The 24,953-nt window shown below is 48.6% G+C and overlaps 1 protein-coding gene across 1 annotated transcript in view; it reads right to left on the bottom strand.

Moving 5' to 3' along the window:
• LOC119450251 (kelch-like protein 8) overlaps positions 1-24,953 on the bottom strand; it is an 81,480-nt gene that overhangs the window by 21,371 nt on the left and 35,156 nt on the right. The window contains exons 2-5 of the mRNA XM_037713637.2: positions 14,215-14,508; positions 12,489-12,584; positions 9,451-9,723; positions 4,960-5,227 (exon numbers count right to left, since the gene is read on the bottom strand). Of these exons, the coding sequence (XP_037569565.1) occupies positions 4,960-5,227; positions 9,451-9,723; positions 12,489-12,584; positions 14,215-14,448 (871 nt within the window). The 5' untranslated portion in view covers positions 14,449-14,508. The remainder of the gene's footprint in view (positions 1-4,959; positions 5,228-9,450; positions 9,724-12,488; positions 12,585-14,214; positions 14,509-24,953) is intronic.

Here is a 24,953-nt window from a genome sequence, read left to right as displayed (position 1 = left end):
TCTTCTGAATCCATTCATAAAATCAGGAAAGCAATTATTGCTCTCTAGGAACCACTCCATCCTTGACAAAACCATTCTTTCCATTACTTTGCAGACGCAACTGGCTAAGGCGATCGGTCTATAGGAGGAAAGCTCGTTAGGGCATTTCCCCGGTTTAAGTAATGCTACAATGCGACTGCACTTCCAACTATCTGGAACATTTCCAGACTCCCATGTGGCATTATAAAAAGATAGAAGGATACGTCGTGCTTCTGTGCCAAGATGGTGGAGTGCAGCGTATGTGATTCCGTCAGGTCCTGGTGCCGATGAGCGTCGGGAAGCAGAAATTGCAGCGTCAAGCTCTTGCATCGTAAAAGGTACTTCGAGTCGCTCATCAGGTGATGGGGGCGCGATGGTGACAAGCGATGAGCTCACTGCATTTGACGTGTCCACAATAAGTTTACAGTAGTCCTCTGCTACCTCCAATTCGGTCCGGCGTTGATGTAGAGCCACGGCACGGAATGGGTGTTTTTGTTGTGGAGATGTCTGAAGACTTCGTATGACCCGCCAGATCTTGGATAGAGGTTGTCTCGGGTCTAGGGATCCACAGAATGCCCTCCAACGCTGTCTGTCAAGCTTGTCGAGATGACGAAGAACATGTCGTTGAGTTCGGCGACAGTTCGAAAGATCTAACGGTGATTTTGTTCTTCTGTATCGCCGTTCCGCGCGGCGACGGATTGCACGAAGGGCCTCATAATGTGTGTCGACCGATGATCTGTGTCTCGGTACGCTAACCTCTCTGGTTTTGTCCCGCAGGGTAGACGCAATGATGCCCTCTATTGCGGATGGAGATGTCAGACTCTGACAGCCGGCATCGACAGACGTCTTAAATAAAGTCCAGTCTGTTTGACGGATGCAACGTGAGGCTGAGTGGCGAAACCAGCTAAATTGAACATAAGTTGGGAGGTGGTCACTACCGTGAGTCTCTACATCCGTCGACCAGCTTGCTGAGGACAGAAGGCTCCTTGACACAAACGTTAGGTCGAGACAACTGCTGTAGGTTGTCCCACGAATAAATGTAGGAGATCCGTCATTGAGCACATATAATCCTTGACTGCACATAAAGTCGGCCAAAGTTTTGCCACGAGTATTCGTCATAGTGCTACCCCACAGGGGATGGTGTGCGTTGAAATCACCAATCACAATATGCGGACCTTGCGATGCTTGCATCACAGACATCAGGTGCGAACAATCAATCCTCGCTCTTGGGTGGATGTATCCTCCAATCACTGAGAACGTGCGCCATCTGTGCTTTATGGTAAGGCACACGTAATCGTTAGTAGTATGTGATGGGACGTCATGTCTGAAGTATACCAGATCATGACGTACACAAACTAATACTTTGCTTGAGGTTTGGTCGTTACGAGACCATATCTGGACATATCCAGAAATACGGAAAGAAGAATCCATATTAGGTTCACAGATAACAATAACTGGAAATTGGTACTTAAATACCCGCTGTCGGAAATCCGACAAACGACCACGTAAACCTCGAGCATTCCATTGCATAACAAGTGATTGTCGCATCCGTTCTTCAAAAATCATCGCCGTACTTGTTTAGTGAAGAACCACTAGAAGTGGTTCCAATACTTCAAGTAGCTGCACGGCAGCCTTAGCAGCCGGGGTATTTAGGCTGGAAAGAATCCGGCGCATTGAGCCCATCAAATTTTTCAGCATACTCTGGACGTCAATATCGTCCGTCTTTTCAATCTCTTCATTACGTGTAGGAGCGGTACATAAGGGGGTTCCCGCAGGCCTTGAAGGTAACGAGGGCCACTGAGCCTCCGATGTGTTTGGGGTCGATGACGAGTCGCCTTGCACTTTCGCAGAATATAAAGGCTTTGGGGCACGTGTGTCTTCATTCCTCACACGAGGAAGTGGTGGAGGCTGCACTTGAACCGTCGATCCTTCTACGCGAGGAATGCTGTGGTCCCGTTGACGTCGGTGCCGTGAACGGCGTCTGCGGCGGTGGATAGCCTTTGCCGCTTCCCTGTGCGTGGAATGGTCTCGAACCATCTTCTTCAGAATACCGATTTCATTCCTGATCTTTGGGCATTCTTTTGAGGTTGCGTCGTGGGCACCAGAACAATTTGGACACTTTGCAGCAACGTTTCAATTGCTGTCTCCATGAGGTCCACCACAACGTTTGCATGTTACTGCACCCCTGCAAACTGCACTGACATGTCCAATTTTCATACACTTATGACACTGTAACACCCTCGGCACGTAAGGGCGTACCGAATGCCTCACATAGCCAACCTTGACATGTGTTGGCAAAGTTTCCGATTGAAATACTAGTTTCACACATCGAGACCGCCCAAAACGGTGAAAGCTGAGCACAGGAGCCGACGATGACAGCAGCTTCGCGAGGTCAGCGTCTGTAATCTCAATGTCCACGTCGTAGATGACGCCTGTTGTCGCTTCCTTGCCGTATGTGAGGAATGCGCGAACGGGGATGCTTCCCAACTGAGTGATTTCTTTCAGTGTTTCCAGAATGGTCTGCGTATTGACTTCCACCGTAAGTATGTTCTTTCGATCGTTTATACGTATTTCTTCCACTTGACCAGGGGCAGTTCGATCAAAATATTCCGACAGGCTCTGCCTATTCAGCGAGTTGAAGTTGTACGCTGTCGTGGTTGGTACGTACGCCATAGTATATGACCGCTGGCCACTTGCCTTTTTCGTCGCCTGACGACTGGTCGGTGATGTCCTCCTTATCTTCCTCTTCAGACGTCTGCTTGACACCAAGGTAAAATCACTGTCCCAGCCCATATCTTCACCTGAGGAGCCATCAGATGACTCAAGCGGGACCATGCTGGGGTCGAAGCGGTCACAAGGTGTCCCAACAAAACTCCAAAGATGGACCCGTGCTTATAAATGCGTAAGCACGGGTCCATCTTTGGAGTTTTGTTGGGACACCTTGATTTCCTTAAGAAGATTCTTTGTGTTCGGCTGAGACACCTCCGTTTGCTTTGGAGGAAACGCTCCGCTCCAACGCGGCAACCACTATGATGGTTGTTTGCGATATGCGAATCACCGCGTATGAAGACTCACGACGACACCTACAAGAAGAACGATGTGGCGTACTAGCCGAGAGCGCGAGCCAGCGTCTTCATGTTTTGTTTCCCACGCGACGTCATCCTTTTACACAAGGCGCGCATCTGCTCCCGTTTCTCTAACCACGCAACGCCATCCTAGGCCCGCGCGCTGGCGTTGGCCGCTGACGTCACGCTTCCCCACTTCGCAGCCGCTGCTCGAGACTTCGCCCCGCTCCGCGAGAACGGCCACTCAGATAAACGGATCCGGCGGCTTTGAGCCTCTTATACTTAATGTACGACAATAAAACTGCGAAGTTAAAATGAAAACCTTCTAGCGTACGAACGGTACTGTGCTCGTACTGGATATTGTCAATGTGTCACTGTGATCACAACGAGTGCTACAGTTTAAAAAAAAAAAGTTGCCTATGAGTAGTTCTTAGTTTAGCTGTTAGTTGTTATTATGTATATATGAACACTTCCTCGAGAGATCTCTTTCATTAAGCAGGTTGGTCGCGGAACCGATGACAGCCAATGATGCAACCGATGACACCCCAATGGGGAACTAAGTTGATCAGGCACGAAGACGTACGCTCGCGCGACCATCGGGGCGCTTGGCAAAAGGGACGTCCCCTCGTTCATGCGACGCCACCGACGGGACGAGTAAGGCACGGCCTGCGCCAGGAGGTCCAAGGTGTTCATGAGAACAAATAACTACGGCAACTTCGCGACACCACACCCCTAAGGAATACAACTAAGCTTGTGAGCGAGCTAGCTTTACTTCTACATGACTGATACCACTGGTGCTCGCGAAAAATAATTTTGAAGAATGCTGGTGGCCATATTTTTTTGCGACAGGGCCATCCCCCTGTCAGCGAGGGGGCGATGCAGAAATCTGAGGGGGGGTCAGGACATCCGGACATCCCCCCTGGATCCGCGCCTGATCTGAACTATGCCGACGCGAGGCTACCCTATTTTGTGGGCTATGGCTAGGAGTCGCATTTATAAGAAGTATTTTGCTTTTCGCATTGAAATGCATGGGGCCGACAACGTTGTGTATGACTGAGCTCGCTACAGCTAGTGTACAGAGACGATTGCTCGCAACTGCACGAGCTCGCGTTGAACACAGACTATTGTCAGAACAAATCATTTTGGAATGCAGGTCTCATAAGCCATCGCAGCAGAGGGCGACGAAGACACTGCTACAATTCTTAAAGACATCGAACCCGCGCGAGCGGCTTTATCTTTAGCTGGTGTTCACTGTGCATGCTGCACGGGATCCTGTGCGGTGATCGTGACCGGTTGTGCTTGTATGCCTCCGCTCTGTGTCCTCTTATTTTCGTATTATCTTTCGACTTCCCCCTTACCAGTCCTCTGGTGTAGGGTCGCAAACCATATTTTTCGCCATGGTTATAACTTCTCTGCCTTTCCCCTTTCTTTCTGGTTCACTGTCTCCGTTTGGTCAGGCCTTCATCTTTAACTGTACACACGTGACACGCATGTGCTTCTTGCGTATCTTGGGGTTCGCAGCACCCGTTTATGACACGTCTATTCCGCGCAACGCGATAGCCAGGTTTTTACCACGGCGCCGTTGAGTTCCATGGGGTCTTACAGGGGTAACAGCGCACACAGATAGAGACAGAGTTTAGAACAACGACACAGCGCCAGATTACAACTATCTTTACCAACTAGCTCACCAAGCCATCCTTGTGAATTCCATTGGGTGTTGAGTTCGAACGGTAACCACGCGTAACATGTTCATTTCGACCGGCACTTAAAGCGCGCGGTATTCACTCAGCGAGCAATGCCTGCCGCGACAACGTGTACTAGGATTACACCGGAAATGCATTCTGTGCACGTGCTCACACATGCTTGGTGCTCGTACCGGCGTAGCTATGACGTGGCCTGGAGCGCTCTCCGGGCGCCGGCGGCGTGCCCACCAGCAGGCCTGCCTTCCAGAGCTGCTGGTCACGTGCCTCGTCCAGTAGGTCTCGGCACCGGTGGCAGCCGCGCAGAAGCTCTTCGTCCTCGGAACGGCGCCGCACGTATCCCGGCGGCAGCAGCGGCAAACGCACACGAGACAGTAGGCTCGGCAATTCTCCGGCACGCGGCCCGGTGTCGTGGCGCACCCAGCTCATCAGGGCTTCGTACACCTGCGGCCAAGGGCCCACTTTGGCGAAGAAGTTCGTACGCTATATATAGAGTAGTTAAGGAGCACTCTCTAATCACGATAGCCGGCGTATTAATGGAGAAGGCGTCCGGCCTCTATACTTCTTACGAAATATAGAGTCTCGACCGCAGTTTTGCGGGCTGTTGGAGATGATGCCGCTGTTCAGGTTTGCATAGTTTAGCTTTTACAGTATGCACGTCTTCGCTTAGGCATACATCACTTGGTACCTTTGTATTCCTGGCGGTGTTTAAGATCTGCATGCTCTTGCGCCACAGAACACCAAGTTATCAACGCACTGGCATGTCGGTCGTTAGCTCTTGGCTGTTTTCTTATGTTTCCGACTGGGTTACTTGGCTTTGCTGTGCCCGCGTTTCCGTGAGTGTGCGTGGCCACGTATGTTGTAAACGACACCGGACATCAGTGACGCGTCTGATGCGCTAACTTTCAAGCCGCGCCTTTCATGTGTCATTCGTTGTCATTTCCTTGCTTGAGCTCTATAGGTGTGATAGCGCAAGCAACCCAGCTTCACCTGGCTGGCGACCTATAAACTCCATACTCGAAGCCCTCCCTTCGCGTTTGACGCTCGTAAAGGCGTAACCAAAATCGCCGTGGAAAAACCAACGGAAAATGCGAACATAATTTTCAAGCTTTGTATACCCGTGTGGTCCTCACCTTGTTTTTTTTTTTTTTTTTTTTTTTTTTTTTTTTTTTCACCCACCGCGGTAGCTCAGTGCATATGGCGTTGCGATGCTAGGCTTCAAGGGCTGCATTTCGATGGGGTGCAAAAAATGGTAATAATAATAATAAAAAATACAAAAGGAAGAAAAAGCGATTCTACTGTGATCATGGTGTGCGTTAAATAAGAGCCCCAGGTGTTCATATTAATCTTGAGCCCTATACCCAACGGCGTGTCTCATAATCATATCGTGGCTTCGACACTTAAAACCCCAGAATGTTACTTTTTTTTCGCAGTTTTCTTAATCACAGTACACAAATCAGCACCATTAATTGGACTTGCGTAACGAAAAGCGGTATCCCACGACTTCAAGGAGGTGGTAGGCGAAGCGTCTCGTTGCGGTTCACATATTGGTCTTATTAGATGATGTCAGTGTGTGTATTTGAAGATTCTGGCCTGTACTTCTTTGTGCACTCGAAAAACAAGGGACTGTTGTCAACTCGTTCTTGTGGGAGCATCTTCTAGAGTTCTCTTACTCACAGATGGAGTATATACATTTACCCTACTTGTGCTCCAATTCATACTCCCCTGGGAAGTACTATCATGTTCGGAAATATAATATGATGAGTAGAATATGAGGCAAGGAGCTGGCCATGAAAAAAAAAGATAAAGAAAAGAAGACAGCTTACAACATTTGCTTCATTTTTGGAGTGTTGTTGCCTAGGTGGCGATGATAACCTGCATATAGCAAACTAAGTTTGCTCCATGTAGGTTATGACTTGAGCGCAATGCATTTAACACCACAGTATTTATGTTTACATAAACCTGATAAAGTCGCGTTGAGTCGGTTTGTCTTGCCGGGAACCGCGGACGTCGGGATCATGTAAGCGCTGGCGGGTCGGGTCAAGCGCACGTCGCGACGAGTAGTTCGGTGAACCCGCCTGCAAAAAGAGGCCCAACCCACTTGGCAAGACGCGTGATCGGGCTGTACGCGTCAGCTCGACTTGTGACTCGAGCCGCTCGCGTCGAGTTCATTTAAACGAAGCTAGGAAGTTAGTTACATTCGATTTTCGATGGAGCCGAAATGCAAAAACGCACTGTGCTTGCGTTGTAGTGCACGTTAAAGAACCCCATGGTCGTCAAGATTAATCCGGAGCCCTCCAGAGCTACAGCGTGCCTCATAATCAGAACTGGTTTTGGTACATAAATCCCCAGAAAGAAGTTGCATTCAATTTTGACTACGTAAAATCCAAACCCAGTCTTATGCTCAGTCACTTAAAACAAATCTTTTCCCTTGCACCATTTTCATTAAAGATAAACATAAAGAAATGGGTACATGTGTGAAAGATATTAAAGAAATGTGTGCATGCCGTATGTACCGCTATTCAACGAATCTCTTTCACGCCGACATGGGTCACCGCAGATGCGGGAGTGAGTAGGTACCGCAGTTGGGATGAAACTCTTCGATGCCGATTTGGAGCCCTGGGTATATGCCAGAAGGTGTGTGTCGATATTATATGAACGTCTTCGACGCCAACTTGGGTAACTATAGTAGTGTGCCACTGGGAATGTGCTGCTCTATAATGTCGAAAAAACATCCCTTAAATCTCTCCGATGCTCAGCGGAAACTAGCCCACGTCACAAGGGCTCCTAAAGGACAGCAACCAGGCATATTGGAAGGCTGCGCCACAAATAAACTGGGTACGTGCCGCTTTTCAATGAACTTCTCACCAACTTGGGTCACTTAGTATGTGCCACCGAGTGCGCGCGGCAAGCGAGGGAAGAATTCTCAGCGTTCGCAGGCACAGGCGCGCCACGCTTCTCGTCTCGGAGGCCACGGGCGGACTTCTCGTCAGTGGCACTAGATGGCGCAGCGTGTCCAGAAAGAAGCGCGAGAGAGGAGCCCGGTTGCCGCATGACGCGTTTCAAAGCGCTCGCACGCACAGATGCGCCATGCATTTCGGAGGCCACGCGCAGGCCTGGCGGCGGCGTCTATGACGCCAACCAGGGTAGTTCCGCTGCAGTACACACCTCATACATAACTCGTTTCGACGGTGGCAATACGTTGCATTGCTATATTGATCCAATGCTAAACGCATTACCGTCGACGCTCCTTGTGAGATGTCTTCTACCGAAGTTTTGACGCGATAGCGTTAAAGGCCCCGTGTCGAAGAAAATCCGGCGTCGGCGTCAGCGTGGATGTCGGCGTCCGTGGCGGATAAAATCATCCCGAACCACACCGACCGCGCGGGCCCTCCGCGTGGCGCAAGGTGTTAGTGAATTAAAATTGAATTTCTCACAGTGAAATCCACCAGAAAAATGATAAAGTATGACTTAACCACAACCTACAGATATGGGTGGCGTCGGACTGTTATTTGAATGTACGAGAAAACAAAATTCATTTTTCCAGCATTTCTGCCATACCAACAGCGGCGCGCTCGGGTAGGCTACTTGCGAAAATCTTATCCAGATGGCGCTCGCATCCTCGGCAGGTTAGGGAGCCTACATGCAACGCCATGTAGGCTCCCTACGGCAGGTCAAATTGGGACCTGGCCTGCCTAATGCGTTTTGGACACGCGCGCGCGCGTCGGCGCAATAGCAAACAATTAATAAAATAATAAAGAAAGGTCCTAGGGCCTTCAAATTTTACTATAAGACGACTTAATATTGCCCCTGGAAAAGCGTATTTCCAGCAATGCATTCCTGTTTAAAAGTAAAGCCGACTTTAAGGGGATTGGTGTAAGCTTGGTCTTTGTAAGCTGGCTTTCCGACGTGCTGTGTTGCAGTGAAACCTACTCAAAGAAAACGCGATGCGAACGGGTCCCGATAACGCTATCGCGTTCAACTCTTAAAGGCGAAGCTTAAGCGTCCTCCAAATTTTTTTGGTGCAAAGCACCTCATGCGCCCGGGCTGTCGGCGTCTCCAGTCGTACTCGTCGTCGTCGTCTTCCACAGCTGGCTGCGTTGAAGCAAGCGGTTCGTACTCGCGCTCGGCACGCGCTCGTGCCACTGCTCCCGCGTTCGTCGTCGTCTTCCACAACTGTCTGCGTTGCCGCGTTTCATTCCAGCGTAGAATTTCACTTCTCTTCTGTCATCGTAATGAGGAGGCCGCGTTTACGGGGTGGCAGTATGAGTCCATTAGCGGTGCATCACTGCATGCTTCGCATCTCCCCATGCAGGTTTCACGTTAGTGGAGCTGCATTTTTTTTTCCATCGCTCTTTGTGCGGTCCTTGTTCTCGAGCTTCTTTGTTAACCTAGAAGTTTCTGCCCCATATGTTAGCATCGGTAGAATGCAATGATTGTATTGTTTCCAGCTTCTTGTGATTTTCTGCTATCTGTAAAGTGCTATTTATAAATCCTTTAAGTATTCTTTCCGTGCTCCTCCTCTTTACAAAGCTGTAAAGCCTTGAGGGTACATTAAATAAATAAATAAATAAATAAATAAATAAATAAATAAATAAATAAATAAATAAATAAATAAATAAATAAATAAATAAATATGCTGTCGGTTGAAATCGTGCACCGTATACCTGCGCCTCAGACTCCACGGTGAGGTCGGCGGCAGCCAACAGCCTGGCGAGGTGCTGCGAGCCGAGGGCGAGGAACTCCCTCCCGGCGGCCACCTTGGAGAAGTGTCCTCGCGCGAACAGCTCGGCGCTGCGGGCTAGACCGCGCAGTCCGTGCGACTCGGCGAACTGCCACACGCCCAGAGCGTTGCCGGGTTCCAGGTGGACGCGCACGAAGTCCGAGCAGGCGCGCGTCAGCGGCTCCATTTGCAGCACAGACGAGGCGTGTAGCAGGGCCTGCGCGAAATGCTCGTGTAAGCGAATATTACGAGAGACGCAACCGCGGTGCTTATTCTGGATCAGGTATTTAACTGGATTCTTTCTTCTTTGCGTCCTTTTTTTTTTTTTTTAAGGCGAACGCCTTATATGTCTCATCGTTCAGTCGATCGACCTTCAACGTCATTGAGCGAAAACGCGTCGATGACACGAAAGGTACAAACACTATCATCATCAATAGCTAATACCCCCGCAAGCACTCATACATTTTCCTTCCTCCATGCACTCATACCCCCCCCCCCCCCCTCTATTTATAAATAGAGGCCGGATCTTTAGGCATTAAAAAAGCGCGTTTTAGGTGCCAAAGATAGGCAGGCAAATCAACGTTTTAGGCCTCCAACGTCGTAATTATAGCCACAATAAATTTTTACATAAATGCAAATAATTTCAAACGAAGACGTGCCCGACCTGTATCTACGGCAGGAAAACAAGAAATGTTATTGCTTATGATGGCACAAAGGCGCCAACAGTTGAACATAGCCGTGCAATTGTCCCATAAGACTGCTGGAATAATGACGATCATTGGGCGTAATTCAACAAGCACACTGCTCATATTCATGTTCAATGGCCACTGTACTCAAGCGTTGCATAAAGTGAAACAATCATGAAAAAGAATACTTGAAAGCTGGGAATACTGATAAAAAATGTGGTTGATCCCTCTTATATAGGAATCGGTATAGAACACGAAAGTGAAACGTGTCTTCACAGAAGTAGTGTAATGTTTATTGCACATTGATATATAATGTCTATTGCTGTTTTGTGGCTAAAGCGCCCTTAGGCGTTGATGCACCCACGCTGACGCCTGGTGGCACGTCTCCTCCATCACGACTACCAACGTCGATGACCATGAGCAACCGTCGTGCATATGGAAGCTGCACTACGCTGCACACGCTAGCACAACGCGAAAGACGAAGCACGTAACTGACACACTAATACAACGCGCAAGACAAAGCACGTAACTGAATCGTCACCGAGTCAAATCAGCGCGTACAGCGCGTCGTAATTGCAGCCTCCGCGATCAACTTCAGAACATTTTCAGAGCTAATTGCGGAGGCCACGCTCCGCTGTGCTGAGTACGGTGAACGCCACCAAGCGCTAGTTTATGTCTGCCTGACGCAACTAAATTAAGACACAACAGAAACAGACAAATAATAAATGAAAGCGAGACTACAATTTATTAAAAAATAACATGTTCTTAAGTAAGGACTGTTAGGTACAACTCTGGCAATTTTCTCATATACAATGACATTATCGGAATTGTACAGGCAAAACGCCCCAACACTGCCAAATACACTTCCGCCCATTTGAAGGGCGCGTTTCTGTTTGGAAACAAGAAATCTGTTTGGAGAGCCCGCGGAACGTAGTCTAAGAATCACTGTGAAGATTGTGGAAACAATAGCAAACTACCACCATCTACAGATTTTTGATTCAAAATTGTTCCTCTTGTCACTGAGAATGACCTTGTACGCTGAGAAGGGACGCTCGACGGCAGTGAACACCTTAAAAAGTAAATTAAAAACAGAACAAAAGCCGCGTGCACATCACATTTTTCTTTCTTCTTTTGCTCTTTACTCTCCTTTCCCCTGACGGCTCTCGGCGGTTTCGCATTCGCCAACCGCGGCGCGTCCCATTTCACTGCTGCTAGCGTTTGTTTTCCGAAAGTTGGTTGAACTAGATTACTATAGGTTGAACCCAATAGAGTTCCGAACAGTCAATGTTGCCCGGTAACATGAATAACGGTCTCTAACTGCACTCGAAAGCAAAACTTGAGGCTAAATAGTGTTCATATAGGCGCCGATATTGAAAATAGGCATTTATAGGCATTTATAGGCATTTAGGCACAAACTCCAAAATAGGCATTTATAGGCACTATAAAAACACTATAGCAGCCCTTCTTAACCTCTAATTCATGCTCATATATCAAAGTGGGCCGATAGGAGCGCAAGGAACAAAATAGGCATTTGCCTAAAATCCGGTCTCTATTTATAAATATGGATAATAAAGCAAATTAACATGGATGATAAAGCGAATTAAGTGGATCACTAAGCGAATTAGGAGGATGAGTAAGCGAATTAAGAGGGAAGACTAAGCGAATTAAGGGGGATGTGTAAGTCATGTGTCCGACTTTAATGCATCGGCACTTGGGCCTTCGCCTTCAAGTCATCTTAGGAATGAGATAAGAGATGTGATTTTTTTTTCTTCGCGCCTGTTTTTTGTTACACCGAATAGTTTTGTTCATGCCGCGTTACGTGCATCTTGAGACGTGGGAACGCGGCGACGCGCACGATACCATCAGTATGCTGAAAGAAAATGTCACCTCGCTGCGAGGGAGACGAGGATTCTACCGCGCAGCTAATTAATGCCGAAACTAGTAAAGCGCTGCATTATTTGATATGCATGGCTATTGACACGACATGTACTCGGATATATCCTGAGAGGCGCGTTGTCTCGAAGAAATGAATTTTGAATAACCATTGATTGCTGTCGCTGTTCAAATTATAAAGATAATGTCGATTTTATTAATTAAAGGCCAGTGAGTTCTCCTTGCGGTGGATATCTAGGTCAATTTCTTCAGAAGATGTGACTTTTGAAATTTGAGAAATCTCGATGAGCTTGGCAACGGCGATGGCATTCAACTAACACTAAACGGCCGGTGTAACGCCCAACGTGTTCTGAGATGAGGTTTGGCGAGTTGCCAAGGCAACGCAAGGCGTCATCGCTTTTACCTGGACTCCCTCCACTGTCAGCTGGACGACGCCCGTGTAGGCAAACTGAATCAGCTTGTCCATCGCCACTTCGTCGATGTCGCCGATTGTCACTTCCTGCGAAAGAGATTGTGCGATCTGTCGATCCTGACAGTATATGCATTCAATATGAGAGTTTGAATATTACTCGGGAATATCAACATATGTATATTAATGAATATTGACATTTAATCGATTCAGAACGGCGTATAGGAGGTAATGTCACGCGTTTACGGAACATTTTAAGAGTTCGCAGAGCAACGTCCTTTTTCTGGCGTGGATTGTCGGGTCAACCACAGTCGACTATTACTGTCTATATTGACACGTGTACTTGTTTATCTTTCACCGGTGACCGCTTTTCACCGGCTAACAAATGTTAAACATTATCTCTCGGCGCAGAACGCGCCAGCATGTATCGGAAGTTTCTCGAACGTTATCGATGCTTTTATGCGTTGTCTGGTGTCACCGACGCTTATGTAATCTGATTGTATGAGCGACGCGAATTGTCTAGTACTTTCTGGAAGACACGCGAGCACCAGGGAACCTTCGATGAACCTTCTGGAACCTTCGATGACTCACGTATAAATGCCGACGCGTGTCACCGCTGACCAGATTTCGACTATCGCCGACTGTGTTCACCGCTGTCGTTGCGCTTCGAGTGCAAACCTGCTTTTGTGGGCACAGGTTCGCCCAATAAAAAGTACGTTTCGTCATTCACAGTTTTGCGACTTTTCTTCACCGTCACTACTACGTGACAATATTGAGAACAAAGCGCCAATAATAGACAAGGGACAAAGTGAAGCAGACAGACACCGGCCCTCCGTGCAACAACTATCAAACATTTATTTGAAGAAAACACCACACATACTATAGTCATACAGGTAGTACAAGCGCTGACACCTGCATAATCTTTCCTGGACGACACCAATTTCAGGAAGCTGCTACTACATTGCTTGAGTAGACTCTGCACTTCAATAACGTTTCCAGGTGCCTGTGCCATAAATATGTACTTGGAAAACGCATCTCCGCAATTGCGATTTAGAAAGGACACAGAGAGTGGCTGATTATGAAAGAAGCGCTAACCTCGAGTTTCGATAGTCGGGTAGAGTGCGGAGGGGTGAATTTAGGAACGCCGACAATAGCACCTTAAACTTACGCGTGAGATTCACCTGAGAGGCGTTATCTGGTCTCCTCTAGTGATCCCTCAGAGACCGAGCTTCCGCATAGGACGGATCGTTTGGAAAGAATCCAAGGAACAGCGAGGGTAAACGTAATGTCTTAAAGCAGCCAGGGTGGGGCTTCATTGAAGCATTCATTCAAGCATTACATGTAGGGAGGGGCTGAAGTGAATAGAAATTGGAGCGAGGTTGAGTGCGGAGTATTCGAAAGGCTTTTCCAGATGGTGGAAACACTCATCCGTAGAACCTGTGTCAGTAGAACGGAAAATAGGGCTTCCACGCACCTGTATACAGCGTTCAGTGTTTCCAGAAGGCCACCAGATCGTCCGAAGAGATATATATTACGCCTTCTGCTTGTCTTTCTTATAACGACAGTAGACTTTCAGTCGTGCAGTGGAGGCATTACTGGAGGAGCAATTGCCGGCCTCGCCTCCAAGGCTAATTAAAACCCTTCCGTTCCCAACATCACCACCACCACCACCACCACCACGAGTAATCTACGTGCGGATCGCATACTGGGATGGACCGACCTGCTGCTGACTCTCGGCGAGCGGCGTGGTGAACATAGCCTGGAAGTAGGGCGAGCAGCAGGCCAGAACCAACCGATGGCAGCGCCAGGAGCGCGAGCCCACGCGCAGCTGCACATCGCACAGTTGGCCGTCGTCGAAGAACTGGCGCAGGCGGCGGAACGACTGCTGCGCCACGTCGGGAGCCGCGTACGTCGCCCGGCCGGCCGCCTCGTCCACGAGGCCGCCGGTGCTCATGCCGCGGCCGACGCCGGGGTTTCACTGGTCTCCTAGCCCGTGGCCCTGCATCCTCGTACCCTGCGACAAGTTAAACAAAAATCTGTTGAAGCTCTTCATCGCAGGCCTGTATCCTACGAATACGGAAATTACGTACACACAAACGGAATACTACGTGTGTGTGTTAATTAAATTATGGGGTTTTACGTGCCAAAACCATGATCTCATTATTAGGCACGCCGTAGTGGAGGACCCCGGAAATTTGGACCACCTGGGGTTGTTTAACGTGCACCTAAATCTAAGTACACGGGTTTTTTCGCATTTCGATGTGTGTGTGTGTGTGTGTGTGTGTGTGTGTGTGTGTGTGTGTGTGTGTGTGTGTGTGTGTGTGTGTGTGTGTGTGTGTGTGTGTGTGTGTGTGTGTGTGTGTGTGTGTGTGTGTGTGTGTGTGTGTGTGTGTGTGTGTGTGTGTGTGTGTGTGTGTGTGTGTGTGTGTGGTGTGTGTTTGTGTGTGTGTGTGTGTGTGTGTGTGTGTGTTGGTGGTGTGTGTGTGTGTGAGGGTGAGAGGAGAGAGAGAGATTTGTTTTGTAGCGTGAGCTACACTGGCCGAGTTTGTGCAGCTTCGCGTGGCTCCTGGAGAGCCGTGCTGCGCATGCGCGAGGAGCTGTGACGTCACATGGCGCACAGCTGGCGCGCCGGGCGTTTGCCCGGCGTTTGCGCTGGGCCCGGAGCGTTTGGGCTGGCCGTTTGCCAGTGTGGTATAGCCATGGAGGAGAGCGAAATTACTGCTCAGCGGAGAGCAGAGAAGCTTAACTCATCGGATCCCGAAGTAGTTGCCTGGCAATTAGCGGTTGAGCGTAGGAAGAACGAACAGAAGAAGGCTAAACGTGCTGCGGAGACATGGGAGCAAAGGGAGGAACGTCTAGCAAAGCTGCGTCGCCAGGAGGCTGAGCGACTTGCCCGACCATCTCAGCAGCAGCAACAACAAGACGCCGTCGATTACGTGAAGGCTCGGCGATTGACTGACTATACGGTGAAACTTAGCGAAAGCGCCAGTGCAACTCGGACCTTCGAGACGGACTTCGTAAACAATCCGTTTGGATATGTGCGTGCCTCATAATCAGAACTGGTTTTGGCACGTAAAACCCCAGAAAGAAGTATGTGTGCGACGTGTGTGAAAGACTTGACGCCGGTAAGTAGTGCCACGCGTGAAACGTTTGAGTTTAGCGGCGCCGCCTGAGTGGGGTGAAACCGTGGCGCGGGTTTGTACAACGTGCAAGAACTTTCTCGTTAAGCAGAAGATTCCACTCTCTCGCGTTACCAATGGGTATCGTTACCCGCCCATGCCACCAGGTCTACCGGTTCTGAACGATGTGGCCGACTTAGATCACGCTACGTATATCCTCGCATAGCCGAGCTAAGCCACTGCTAATTTTCTTACTGTACGGCCGTGAACCTTCCTGCACCATCGATACCATTCTACCCTACCAGCCCGATTCATCGGAATGTGTTCCTGTATCTCATGCTGCGCAGCATGCTGAAGAATGCACACAACTTGCCCGTTGTCTTACCACCGCCGATCAGACACAACAGACGCTTCGTCGTGGTGGCTCTGTCCCCCCAAGCTTCCCTTCCGATTCATTGGTTTGGCTGTGGGTTCCACCTTTAGCTCCCGGCCCGTCTTCTAAGCACCTCCCAAGATATCATGGATCTTACCGTGTAATTACACAAACTTCCCCCGTGAACTATGTCGTAGAGCTTGTGTCGACGTCTAGTGATCAGCGCCGTTGCGGTCGCGAAACTGTTCCCGTAGATCGGCTCAAGCCCTTCTACGATCCCTCTATGTTACCGTATGCTTAGATCGCCAGGATGGCGTCTTTTTCTCCGGGGGACAAATGTAACGAAGAAGAAGTGCCGGTTAGCCAGTTGCATCTCCAGCGTATGAAATACGACGAAGAAGAAATGCCGGTCAGTCAGGCGCATCACCAGCGCTTTTACGCACGGGGCTGGTCGTGACTGCTCGCAGGGTTCTGACTGCCGCACCGAGTTCGACCTCTCAATTCTATCAATAAACACCTGAGCTGAATTGACTTTTCATGGCGTATACTGGCTCGACCTATACTGTTCTACACATATAGATTTGTCAAATCCTTGTAAATCATCTTATTATACCAAATCAGAGCTTCATTGATACCAAAACAATATTCAACTGCCCTAAAAGCCGGCCGTCTTTCAACCGGCCGCATTTCTATGGGGGCGAAATGCAGGAACATTCTTTTACTTAGATATATAGTGCACTTTAAAGTAATCCAGGTGGTCAGAAGTATTCCGAAGTCCCACCCTACGGCGTGCCTCATAATCATATCGTGGTTTTGGCACGTGACATCTCGGAATGTATTTTAATTTGACCGCCCTAATAGGGACAGACTTTCATAAGCTCACCATGCGGATCAAATCTTGATAAGACAATCCATGCGTGCTTTTTGCCGATGTGTTCGGCTTACACGCATACTCTAAACATGGGCTTACAAATTCAGCTTTGCCAGGTCGATCTGTTCTTGTTCTTGTTTTTTGGCTTCTCTTGGAGACCGTGTTTATGCAGGATTTCAAGACGAGCCCGCAAGCGGCTACTGCGCCAGCTTGCAAGCTGGCGCAGTAGCCCTTTACGAAATTTCTGAATGTTACATCGGCAGCTGTCAGGTGTTCATCCACGCTTCGCTGCGTTCGTCTCTAATCTGTACGATATTCGGCGTATGCTGTGTGGCGATATTCACTGAACCTACAAAGGCAAAAAAAAAAAAAAAAATGAAGCATATGAAGATGTTGCTAAATCGGGTCTGCTAGACTTTACCAGTCAAAGCCCAAGTCTACATCGCTTAGGAATTTCAGCAGATCCGGAAGCAGCTAGCATTCATTACCCTCCTCTTGCTGCCGCCGCCACCGCCATAGAGTTTACTACAAACCTCACTAGAGGGAAAAGGGGCGCTGCAATCGTTCAGCCACTAGGGAGCCTCCATGCAACGCTGTAGGCTCCCTGTCAGCCACCATTGGAATGATGGTTAATACATGGATTTGTCTGATCTTCGTGCGTGTGGCTTCAGACGTTCTTGTGGCTTGGCTTGCTACGCTTTATCTATCTAAACTTCAAATAACTCAATATAAGCGCAACCTGATTATAGAGGGATTCGAACTTCTCGTGGGCAAGCGAGTGCACTGTGACGCTTAATTGGCGCGTTTTCATTTGACTTTACCGAGGCGCAGTTAGAACGCAGGCGAGAGCTTGCGCGGAGAAGGAACGTGCGGGGAAAAGAAAGAAAAAGAAACGAGCGCAGCTTGCACTAGTGGTGCAAGGCTGGAGCAAACAGCGGAGCTTGTGATCGACCAAGCTACAGCCAGGGTCGCTATCCCGACGACCCTGGATACCCAAACGCAGACTCGCGTTCTCGTACTCGAAACTCAGGATCTTCGACTCGACGACGCCTCTTCTCGGCTGCAGCTTGACACGGTATTCCGGATCGGCTCGCCGCCGATGCGCAGATTCTCGCTTGGCCGCATGACGCGCTTCAAGACGCAGCCTGGCGAAGCGTTGACATGTCTAGGCGAAGCGCTCGAGGCACATGTGGTTGCTAGGCGACGCGAAGTGACGTCATGGCTAGACGGTGCAGGCGCGCAGTCGTAGCAGCTCGGCGCGGCGGTGCGGTGCGGCGGCGAAGCGAGGCGCAGCTGTTCCAAGTGGTTGCTAGGCAACGCGCGGTGACGTCATCGCCAGGCGCAGTTTCAGGTCTACGCTATACGGGCCAACCTCCGGCTTAAACACCTCCGCCGTTAAAACATTTCACCAAAGGGACTTTAATACTTTCGCATCCCCACACGTTGCTTTCTTACGTGTCTCTGCCAAACTTTTTCTTGATAAGACATAATGAACTATAATCACGAGACTAATTAAATGCACAATGCGTAGTGACACTCGCACCGTTAAATAAATGATGTGCGAGATTTAGGAAACTATTTCCCGTATTTACATTGGTGATTACGTACATTTCGGTCTGGTCTGTTTGTATGTTTTTGCTGTTGTTGTGTGAAGTTTCTTTTTTTTCTTCTATAATGTGAATGCATTGCCCTGCTGTACCACGCGAGCATAATCTCACACTCGTTTTACCTCAAAATAGCATCGGCTTGACCGTGGTGGCACGATCACAAATCAGTATTTCATAAATAAAGAAAGATAACAGGCAAGCGTGCTTTAATCCCGTTATGAAAGAGTCTGCGAAGAACACATCTAGAGTTCGAAAGAATGTGCAGAGTGCCTATATGTAAACAAGTACGCGAAGTTAAAAAAAAAAAAACACGTGTATTTTCCAGACAGTTCTGTACGAGGAAACAAAAATGTACGCTTAGAATCGTGACCGACAGTCCCAAGTGCTATACCCTCTCGCCGCCCAACGTTCTCAGCAAGCAACAAACACCGCATACTCTAGAGTTCGCTCGCTCGCTCGCGATTCGCGCAGCCATCGCTCACACCCTCGCCGCGTCGGAAAATAACGGGTACCGTCGTCGCCGCTGACTTAATTCGACTATTAACACTCCTCGCATTGAAATCATCGGCGTCGGAATGCGCGGCGACCCTCCCTCTCCAGTAGCGGCAGCACGCCGCCGCGTTACGCAACGAGAACGCTGACCTGCTCCTATTGTTTATTTTTCTTTCTCAATCTTCTCCCGTTATACACCGACCGCTTGGGCGCCTCGCCGCCGCTGCGGGAGGCGCCTCGACGAGGTCACCACAACACGACACACACACAAAACGCCGTCGCGTCGCCGCCGCCGCCGCCGCCGCTGTTACACCGTTGTCGAGGATCTCGGTGCACAGGGTTCGGCCCTTGGCAGCGGTTGCAGGTTCGCCATGCGAAGGCGGCGAGCGGTTATCGCCTTCGCGTGGCTGCCTTCAATCAAGGCGACGCGGCGCGAACCGGCGCAGACCGGCGCCGACCTTCAGACAGGCATGCGTGCAGCTGCATTGCTGGCGGCATTGCCTTGCACGCTCGCTTGGCCTGCATCCGACGAGTTCGCGCCTGCTTAGTGCAACACACCCGGAACACGTGGAGCCCGGTCGGCGCCACAACAGACGTCGTGTACCGCGTTTTCTCGATTCTAGCCAGTCACCTGGTCATTTTGTGTTGAGCAATTGGGCGAGGACAAATGGCGTTTTCTTTCTCGGAGAACGTGACAATGATGTCTGCTTCAGAAGTCGCAAAAGTGGATGAAATACGACATGGTACATTGATTGATTGATGCTGACTGACTGACTGACTGATTGATTGATTGATTGATTGATTGAGTGAGTGAGTGAGTGAGTGAGTGAGTGAGTGAGTGAGTGAGTGAGTGAGTGAGTGAGTGAGTGAGTGAGTGAGTGAGTGAGTGAGTGAGTGAGTGAGTGAGTGAGTGAGTGAGTGAGTGAGTGAGTGAGTGAAGAGGTTTAACGTCTCAACACGACACCCAAGAGAGAGAGAGAGAGAGACAGAAAGCAAGGAGAGGAAAGGTAGGGTGGTCAACCAGACGAGCGTCCGGTTCACTACACCCAAAGCTATGATGCATGTTGTAGTGGAGGACTAATTAGTTACAATAGACTAATTTTGACCACCTGGTGTTACCTCACGTGCGCCCAAGGCTTAGTAGACGAGCGTTTTTGCCTTCCGCCGCCATCAGTGCGCGCCCACCGCAACCGAGAGTCAAACCCGCAACTTCTCGCACTCGGCAGCGAGCGCCAAAACCGTGAGCCACCGCGGCAGATAAACTCTTAATTTAAATCTTAATGCAAGTGCCCGATAGCAGGCTGTCGCTATCCGGGTCGATGTCATGGCGAAGTATTACAAGAGAGTGCGCCATCGGCAAACATGCTAGCTTAACAAAAAGGACTATTAAAACGATGTCTATGTCTCACTTGTCCGTGAGCGCCGAAAACACACTGCAGGAAAGCCAACTTACACAATGGAACTATCTGCGCACACAATCGTAGAACACTACAGTTTACATTCGCAGTTGTACCGATAAGAACGATGGGATCGAACTGCAACGCCACGCTACCCAGACGAACTGTATATGTCTGCATTGCATTACGTGCGTTACGCAATGCATTCCCGGCAGTCACCATTGGTAGGCCACGGGTGCAACGCACGGCATAAGAGGCTGCCGTACGCGAACGTAAGGGCGAGCGCGATCGTGCCCGTATAAGGCCGATCCCGTGTGTCGGCAACGGCAGAGCTTCTGACCGTCTACCACAGCGATCACAAGGTAATCCTGAGCAAGCGTAGAGTCGTCCGTGAAAGTGTGAGTGTGTGCGTGTAATCAACGGCTACACGATCTAAAATAACGGCTATGCAACTTAAGGAAATGTGTCTTCATTCAACTTCAACGTTCAAAAAATGCAATCCTAAACTAGCAGTCAACTCACATATGCATCGCATCGGGTCGCTCAGCATTTCTTGGGTTCCGGTTGCGTGGTCGTTGGCTTTGGACTGAAACCTTGACTCAGTTTGCGTGAGAGAATGCTTCGCGTTCAGCCATCTTTCTTTAAGAAAAGGGCTTTGATTTTTGTTAACGGATACCGGCATACAACAGGAGCAGAAGCTCAATCGACGTGTCAGGTGAGCGCAGTACTGAGTGACTATAAAGCAGTGTGGTTATGGCAAACTGCACTTTACCTAGTCTACCATATGTTTGATTCATACGTTCGACATGGCTTCCAACTGTTTAGTTCTTTATTACTTTCTGAATAAATAAAAAAATTGTTTCTTGACCAGGCTTTTTAAACACGTATGTTCTACTTGCTTTGAATCCAAGTACTCCTCTTCAACCCAGTTTTGGTCAATATGGGTATGAAAAGAGGGGCCCCGCTAGAATCGAGGCAAAGACGGTAGTCGCAGCAGACTGGCTCGAACACCGCTGTAAGGGAGAGCGGAGGAGAGAACAGCGATGCGAGGGCGAAGAGGTTTTTGTTTTGGCTGCACCCCGAGACGCACGCGCAAGCATTCCGATAAATGAACTGACGCCCGTCGCCGCTTTTCCCAACCCTTCCTATTGTCACGACTTAACCCGTACAACGCCTGTCTCCTTTACTGCTTCGCGCTGATAGCGGACAGGCAGGCAGCATGGAGGGAACACGTGGCTGCGGAATGGGAGAGAGAAGTCATTAAGGCAAAGACAGGGCGGTATAACCAGGCTGACCATGGTAGGCTACCCTGCAGCTGGGAAAAGGGGGAAGGGGATTGAAATGATGAGGAGGTAAGACAGGAGTTTACACTTTGCGCTGGTACACACACAAGTCAAGTGTTAATCGCGCTGAGCCAATCACAAGTAGCTCATATAAGCTGGTGTATTTGTTATACCAACCAAGCAGCGCTTTTGTGGCTTTGTACATACCAGACGCACGAGGCCACGGTCCCAAGAGGTTCTCATCTATGAAAGACCTGTCATCTAAGAGCCCTAAAGCTGTGCGAAGGGCAATCGTGTCATCGTCGCACGTTGGGCTGTCACATGGGAGATGATTGATCGTTTCTTCTACATCACGTGCGCTGCAATTGGCCGGGCCCGGGCGTTCATTGCTAAGCTTAGCTAGGGCCCGCGTGTGTATAACCAGGCCGGGCCTGTACATATAATATATATCTATATAATATATATATATATATATATATATATATATATATAAGAAACTCATAATCACAGGCGACATAGTAACAGACGTTTCTTCCCGTCGAGTAAAACTGGTAGAAGTTGTAATCTCATATGTTGGTCCATGACCATATAGGTGCCGCGGTTGGTATATATATATATATATATATTATATATATATATATATATATATATATATATAACCTAGGGTAGAAGTGTAATCTCATATGTTGGTCACATGACATATAGTGCCGCGGTTGGTATATATATATATATATAATTTTTACTTACAGCTTGTACCATATGTTTCAGCCTCGCCTTCTCGAGGTCTAATCAACCGCAGTAAATAAGCAATAAAATACCGAAATGTTTGTTTTCCCATTGGAACATCAGTAACCTGTCCCATTGCCTGTGCTGTTATTTTTCCGCTGGTGCGCATGCATCTACCTTGATCGTACAATTTGGTCCTATGAAGTCATTTAACATGTGAATATATACAGGGTGTCCCAACTATCATGCACCAAGATTTTAAAATATGCAAATGCCACGTAGCTAGACAGAACCAAGATAATGTTGTTTGCCGTCGCTTGTAGATACTCAGATTACTTTTATTGCATTCCTCCTAATTACATAATTAATCTTAATAAAATTATCGAATATTATAATTAGATGAAAGGTGTCAATGAGGTAATTGTAGACAAACATGAAAAACTCCCGATGCAGCGTTCTGTTGCTCAATACGTGCTACATAAAAGTGTTTTTCCGAGCGCGAAAGAGGCCCGCGAATACACGCAAATTGCCTCGAGCGGCCAGTCGCGCAGGCAATTTTGCGGTGTATTCGCGGGCTTCTTTCACGCTCGGAAAAACACTTTTATGTAGCACGTATTGAGCAACAGAACGCTGCATCGGGAGTTTTTCATGTCGCTCTAGCGTTGCGTTAGCTCTAGGTAGCCTTGCGTTAGCGCTAAAATAATATAATTGTATCGAGAGTGGTAATATGGCAATCGCAAAAGCGTTGGTAACAGGGAAATGGTTTGAAGAGCGTTTGTGTTTTTTATAAAGTATTTTTCCTGACGCGAAAACAATATTCGTTTTTGTGGAGAGAGAAACAATATCAGAACTTCATCTGTTTTCCTATTTTCTGTGCTAAGGTATACTAAGAGCCAGCTTTTTGCATGTGCCACTTCAGCTTGGCACAGAATGCCTCGAGCTATGCAATGCATAACGTTCGCCTGTGGTCGAAGGCCCCACTTAGGCGCTTTAATGAGTGGGCCAGAGACTGGCCCGGTCCCGTGGCTTCAAGTTCGAGTTCGGCCCGAGCCCGCCGAAAAACGCTTCGAACGGCCCGGCAAGCGGGCCGAGCCAGGTCCAGGCTTACGGGTCGGCCCGGGCTCGTGCAGTGCTCTAGAGTAGGCAATTCGAGTAAGAAACTCATAATCACAGGCGGCACAGTAACAGATGTTTCTTCCCGTCGAGTAAAACTGGGTAGAAGTTGTAATCTCATATGTTGGTCCATGACATATAGGTGCCGCGGTTGGTGAACTCTGATGTATTACATTTTCTTATAGAGTAATATGGGCAAGACCGCCGAGATCCCTTCTCGACAACGGTATCGAGGTGCTATCCCATTCTCTATGTGCCTCATGGACAGCTTTGTCGGCACTTTCATTGCTAGTATTGTTGCAGTGCCCAGGTTGCCACTTAAAAACTATGTCGTGGCCTCCGTCCACCGCTTCATGAAAGTGTAATCGTACCTAGGTCGGCCACCATTTGTTCGCGTGAGCCGCGGCGCAAAGCTAAACGTGCAGCGTTAAACAGCTTCATAGTAATATATCCCTTCAGATGACCTATAGCGACCGCAGTCGTACAGCCAAACGAATATTTACTTGTAAGTAAGGCTTAAGATTGCCCCTTACATGAACGCCAATGTGCACTGTTGTCACATTGGGCCCCTGCAAGCAGGAAAATTTATCCTAAGCTTTATTTTCGTTTCCCAGGCATGTTAAAAAAAGCGACATGATGTTACAAGCTGTCGTGATAGTACAAGCAGTCGTGAAATTACAAGCAGCCTCGATGTTACAAGGAACCATGATTTCACAGGGAACCGTGATGTTACAAGGAGCCCTGATGTTACAGGGATATCAAAATGTTTAGAGCTTGTAACTGCTTAGCGCAGTACAAAAAAAAAAAAAAAAAAAGAAAGAAACTTTACCCATTATCGCTCCTCGAGTGCTCGCGCTGGAGACGACCAGAGTTCCCGCAAGCTGGATTATATAGCACGACATTTCGAGCCACAAGGTATGGTAACAGTGAGCGAAATTCAGTTCTGCGTTATCAAACAATCAATATAGACAAAATACCAGTACCTGTCGTTGAAAGGAAAAGTGTACAATCATTGCATTCTACCGGTGCTAGCATAAGGGGCAGACACTTGGAAATTAACAAAGAAGCTCGAGAACAACCTAAGGACCGAGCAAAGAGCTATAGAACGAAGAATGTTATAGGCTTAACATTAGGAGACAGCAATAGGGCGGTGCGGATCAGACCGCAAACGGGGATAGCCGATATTATAGTAGGCATTAAGAGAAAAAAAAAACTAGAGATGCAGGACAGCCCATGTAATGCGTAGGGCAGATAACCGGCGGACCATTAGAATTACAGAATGGCTGCCAAAGGAAGGAAAGTGCAGTCGAGGACGGCAAAAAACTAGCTGATGTGATGGAATTAGGGAAATTTGCTGGCATATAAGATGGGGTCAACTGGCACAAGACAGGGGTATGAAAGGGCCAAATTGTCATCCACCCGAAGCTTCGCAACTAGTTCAGAAATTCGTCCTCGTCCGGGATTCGAACCCGGGACCA

The sequence above is a fragment of the Dermacentor silvarum genome, chromosome 4 (genome assembly GCF_013339745.2).
Source record: "Dermacentor silvarum isolate Dsil-2018 chromosome 4, BIME_Dsil_1.4, whole genome shotgun sequence".
Classification (NCBI taxonomy): Eukaryota; Metazoa; Arthropoda; class Arachnida; order Ixodida; family Ixodidae; genus Dermacentor; species Dermacentor silvarum.
The sequence above is the reverse complement of the archived record's forward strand: the minus strand, read 5'-3'. Positions and strand labels throughout refer to the sequence as shown.